The 4,048-nt window shown below is 47.9% G+C and overlaps 1 protein-coding gene across 1 annotated transcript; it reads right to left on the bottom strand.

Moving 5' to 3' along the window:
• Nucleotides 1–637: 637 nt before the first annotated feature.
• On the bottom strand, nucleotides 638–3,780 carry LOC112902900 (ankyrin repeat-containing protein At5g02620-like). The gene is made up of 4 exons (XM_025972092.1): nucleotides 3,503–3,780; nucleotides 2,869–3,384; nucleotides 1,589–2,115; nucleotides 638–1,424 (listed from the first exon to the last, which is right to left on the bottom strand). The coding sequence occupies exons 1-4, from the start codon at nucleotides 3,663–3,665 to the stop codon at nucleotides 747–749; spliced, it is 1,884 nt and encodes a 627-aa protein (XP_025827877.1). The 5' UTR covers nucleotides 3,666–3,780; the 3' UTR covers nucleotides 638–746.
• Between the last annotated feature and the right edge of the window lie 268 nt (nucleotides 3,781–4,048).

The raw sequence follows: 4,048 nt of genomic DNA, 5'->3' as shown, positions 1-4,048 counted from the left end.
TGATCCTGAGTTAGATGGTTTTATCGGGACTTTACCCGACAGACCACGGGGTTACACCGTTTGAAGTGCGGTTGAGTATATACTGCCTTCTGAAAAAGGATCAGCGTACTTTAGCCGGTGTAATTCAGGTTCGTTCTGCCACAGTTATATCCTACCTCTGTTCTTCCCTAATTCCCCAAATTCTTGCTGTCCCATCCTTGATTCAATTCTTCTCCTTGTGTTCCTTCTATCCTCTGCTAACACACTTGCATCGTCGTCACATACCTGAAGTCCTCCCTCATCATCAATAGCTCCAGTAACCGGGCCTCGGTTGTCGTATGCCGTGGAGCGAGAGTGAGGCAGCGCTGGCGTAAATCGCCATCACGTCGCTTCGGGGAGCCCCTCTCCACAATGGTCATATGACCGGAACACATGGTGGCGCCCTAGCTTAGAGGCAGACATAGGGCAAACCGTTGTACACGACCTGCATCCTGACGGTATCACTCCTAGACAAGCATTTGGATGGGCCTGCCTCTCGCGGGTGCGCTTTATGCATGTGTTGTTACGGGTTGCAGACGAATTGAAATTCTTTTGTGTTCGGTGCATGGAACATTAACGTGTTAATTAATAGGTAAGATTAGTTGGGACATACATGCGAATATCAATGCATTGCTGGTACTAGATTCTAAACTGTTACAATACTTGGCCTCTAATATACATATGACGCTAATACACCATGCCAAGATGGCGTGATACATGGACTCACATCAACGCAGGTTACCAATTGTATCAACAGAAGCCAATCCTATATTGTTTACGACTATGAACAAAAGCATGTTGAAGGTATAAACCACCACGAAGGGATACTGCCGTTTGATGCGCCTCTTGAGATGCCCCTCTCGTCCTAACAGAAGCCGCAGAACTCCTCGAAGTGATCCTGGCATTGCGAGGCTTGTGAGCAGCATTATCAAGACGTACAACCCGAAGTAGATCACCCTATACAATGCAATCGACGTAGATTTTCGATCACTCGTCGCAGCTATAGCCGTGAAGAATCCGAGCATCATGCAGAGAAGGGACAACCAAAGGAAGTGCATTGAGATGATGAAACCCAACCAGGAGCGATTGGACTGCGAAGCTCGCCCGTAGACAAGCAGTATTGTTGCCATCACTGCTGTGGTCACGGCAATGGTGTCCAGCACAAGGAAGGCAGTATACATGCGGTTCTCATTCAGATTTGCCTTGCCATCCGATCCATATGAACCAGGCACGTTGAATGCTGCCGAGAAGGCAACTGTTGCCACAAGAGTGGAGACAATTGCAAGATTCTTTGATGTTGCCACTCGCCATTTCACGAGGTCCTGGCCAGACCATTTCTTTACAAGGTCTTGCCTCTGTGGTCTGAATTGTGCTCCATAGACATACAGCTTCACCACCAAACTTACCTGCTTGTTCGCAAATGTGTCACATGCATGATCATAATCTCCTATGTATGTAACATAGATCATTCAATCAATTTCGATTATTAGACGTGTGTACATTACATGGAAGAAACTGCAATTTTCGCTACTGTACTGCTTTTAAGGAAAAAAGATGGGACGTTACATACCATTGAGTAGAAACCTGTGGACTTCTCAATCAGGTCAGCTGGGGTGTGGCCTGCATTGTTCATAATGTGAACTTGCACTTTTCCACTGGATAAAAGCTTAGAAACAGTTCCATACTCCCCTGACTCCACAGCCAAATGAAGTGCCGTGTTCCCTTCTCGGTCTTGCTGATTCAAAAGATTTTCCAGCGTCCGATTCTTTATAACCTGTGAAACGATGGACGAGTGGCCTCGCAAAGCCGCAGCATGCAGAAAGCTTCGGCCATGGTTGTCACGAATGCCTGCAGAAGCTGGGTAGAATTGCAGCAATAACCGAACTGCAGGTTCGTTACCCATCAGTGCTGCAGCATGTAGAGCCGAAAGGCCCTCGTTGTCCTGCAGGTAGGCTGTGCTCGGTGGTGCGTGTGTTAATATTTCTTCGATGATGGAACAGTCACCGTCAGATGAAGCAAAATGTAATGGGCTGCTCTTGTTGCTGTCAAGGTCGGTCGCAAGTGATGGCCAGCATCGTAGCAGCAAGGAAACCATTTCTACAGAAAGAATTTGAAATACTCCATAATGTTTTTTTGAAACATTTCATCATAATGCATCCCTTTTTCTAAGGAATAGGATAAGAACAAATTACGTATGTTTAACTTTTTTTAGAACTATATATATATACTCTGCAGACTACATTGTCTCAAGTGGCAGCCATGATGTAGTTTAAGCCAATAAAATGGTTGAGAACTGCTAATCTATATGACTCATGCTTTGTTGAGCCCTCAGCTTATATTTTGCTTTCCTATCAATCCAGATTGCGTTCATAACAAGAAAGCACCTATTCACCATGTAGAAAAAGTGCCAAGTTGATCTGCTTGGCTCTACTGTTTATCTTCCAATAATTTTAATTTAGTTTGACTAGCCTCTGCCTGGCACCTGTCGAATAGTCAACTCTTGGGGGTGTCATGATAATGATAATTATAGATTCCATTTCTCAATGTGTAGATATCACTATCAGCCCCATTCAAGAATTTGACCACAGATCGTTTGATAACACTAGTTTTATAGTAAGAGATATCGCACCATCTTTTTTTCTTGTGCTGAGATGGTTGCCCCAAGACACACTGAATTCCTCTGACCAGGAAATGAATATTCTAGTTTTCAGTTCGAACTCTGCGTGTGAATCATGGCCTTCCATGTCCACAACTTCGTTCTCACTTCTTCCCTTTGTATAATAATCGAAGCCATAACAAAATCATTAGGAAATACCAAAATGGCTGCGTACTTAGTGTCAACGAACTAACCCGAGCTCTGGAGAACGGCAGCGTGCAACGCGTTCTGCGACATGGGACCAGCGGCGGACGCGTCCTGGTACCCAACAATCGCCTCGACGGCGCGCATCGACCTGCTCATCACCGCCAGGTACAGCGGCGACACTCCAGCTCCATTCACCTCCGCCGCCATCTCGGGCGCCAGCTTCATCAGCACCTCCACCGTCTCGCCGCGGCCGTGCCTCGCGGCTACGTGCAGTGCGGTGTCACCGGCATCGTTCCTGCCGCCGAGAAGCTCCCGCAGCCTGCCCTCCTCGACGCTAGACCTGGCAAGCCGAACGATGGTCTCGACCGCGTCGGCGTGCCCGTGCCTCGCCGCGCAGTGCAGGGGCGTGTCCAGCGAAGAGCTGACCGAGTACAGGAGGGCGCTGTCCCGGAGGCAGAGCTCGGTGATGAGGGCGCAGTGAGCCTGACCGGCGGCGACGTGCAGGAGCGTGCTGCGTTCCGCGGCCACCTCGCGGGTGGTGCAGCGGTGTCCAGGGTGAACGGCTCAAATCAAAGGAAAAGTGCGCTATCAGATTTCCAGAATCACGAGTAGCCGATATGCTCAGAAATACTACGAATTTATTGCCGAAAAGATGTTGGCGTGTTGCAAAGGTAGAGGTACCATTTGCTCTTGCTGCCGGGGATGGCCGACCGTTTCTAGCCGCCGTCGTCGCGTGGCTGCTTCCAGCTAGTAGCCCGGTGACCTCCTGCGTCCGCCCCTCTAGCGCAGCGGTATAAAGTTCAGAGCACATGATCATGAGATCAGGGATTTCCTCCTTGGACATAGCTGGGGGACGCTCGATCAACTTTTGTAGTTTTTCCCCCCTCTAACTACTGATGTTTCAGTTAGCGAGGTTGTCTCTTGCCACTTATGTATGTTGGAAGCTGCGTGATGGAAGAACTGGGGTTGAAACCATTACAGTTGAAATTATAAGGATATGTCAGAGAGATGATGTGACCTCACCTGGATCTGGGTTTAAGATATGTTTGTTTTCTTAATCGTTGCTGATCTGTTAGACCACGCGTTTAATTAATAAAGTACCCTGTGTTGAATAGTATGCACAGGTGGTGTAGACTCAGTCCGTCGCTATATAATCATTGAAACGTGCACGGCTATTGCTGCCTCCTTGCTCACCAAATTAATAAACCCCATTCATTCCCATGGTTT

This window comes from Panicum hallii, chromosome 8, assembly GCF_002211085.1.
Source record: "Panicum hallii strain FIL2 chromosome 8, PHallii_v3.1, whole genome shotgun sequence".
NCBI lineage: Eukaryota > Viridiplantae > Streptophyta > Magnoliopsida > Poales > Poaceae > Panicum > Panicum hallii.
This window is presented reverse-complemented; position numbering and strand designations above follow the sequence as displayed.

Coding starts and splice junctions, on each gene's coding strand:
- LOC112902900 (XM_025972092.1), bottom strand. CDS start 3,665: ATGTCCAAGGAGGAAATCCCTGATCTCATGATCATGTGCTCTGAACTT. Junction 2,116..2,868: donor TGCCGTTCTCCAGAGCTCGG/GTTAGTTCGTTG, acceptor TTCTTTCTGTAG/AAATGGTTTCCTTGCTGCTA. Junction 1,425..1,588: donor CCACAGGTTTCTACTCAATG/GTATGTAACGTC, acceptor GCGAACAAGCAG/GTAAGTTTGGTGGTGAAGCT.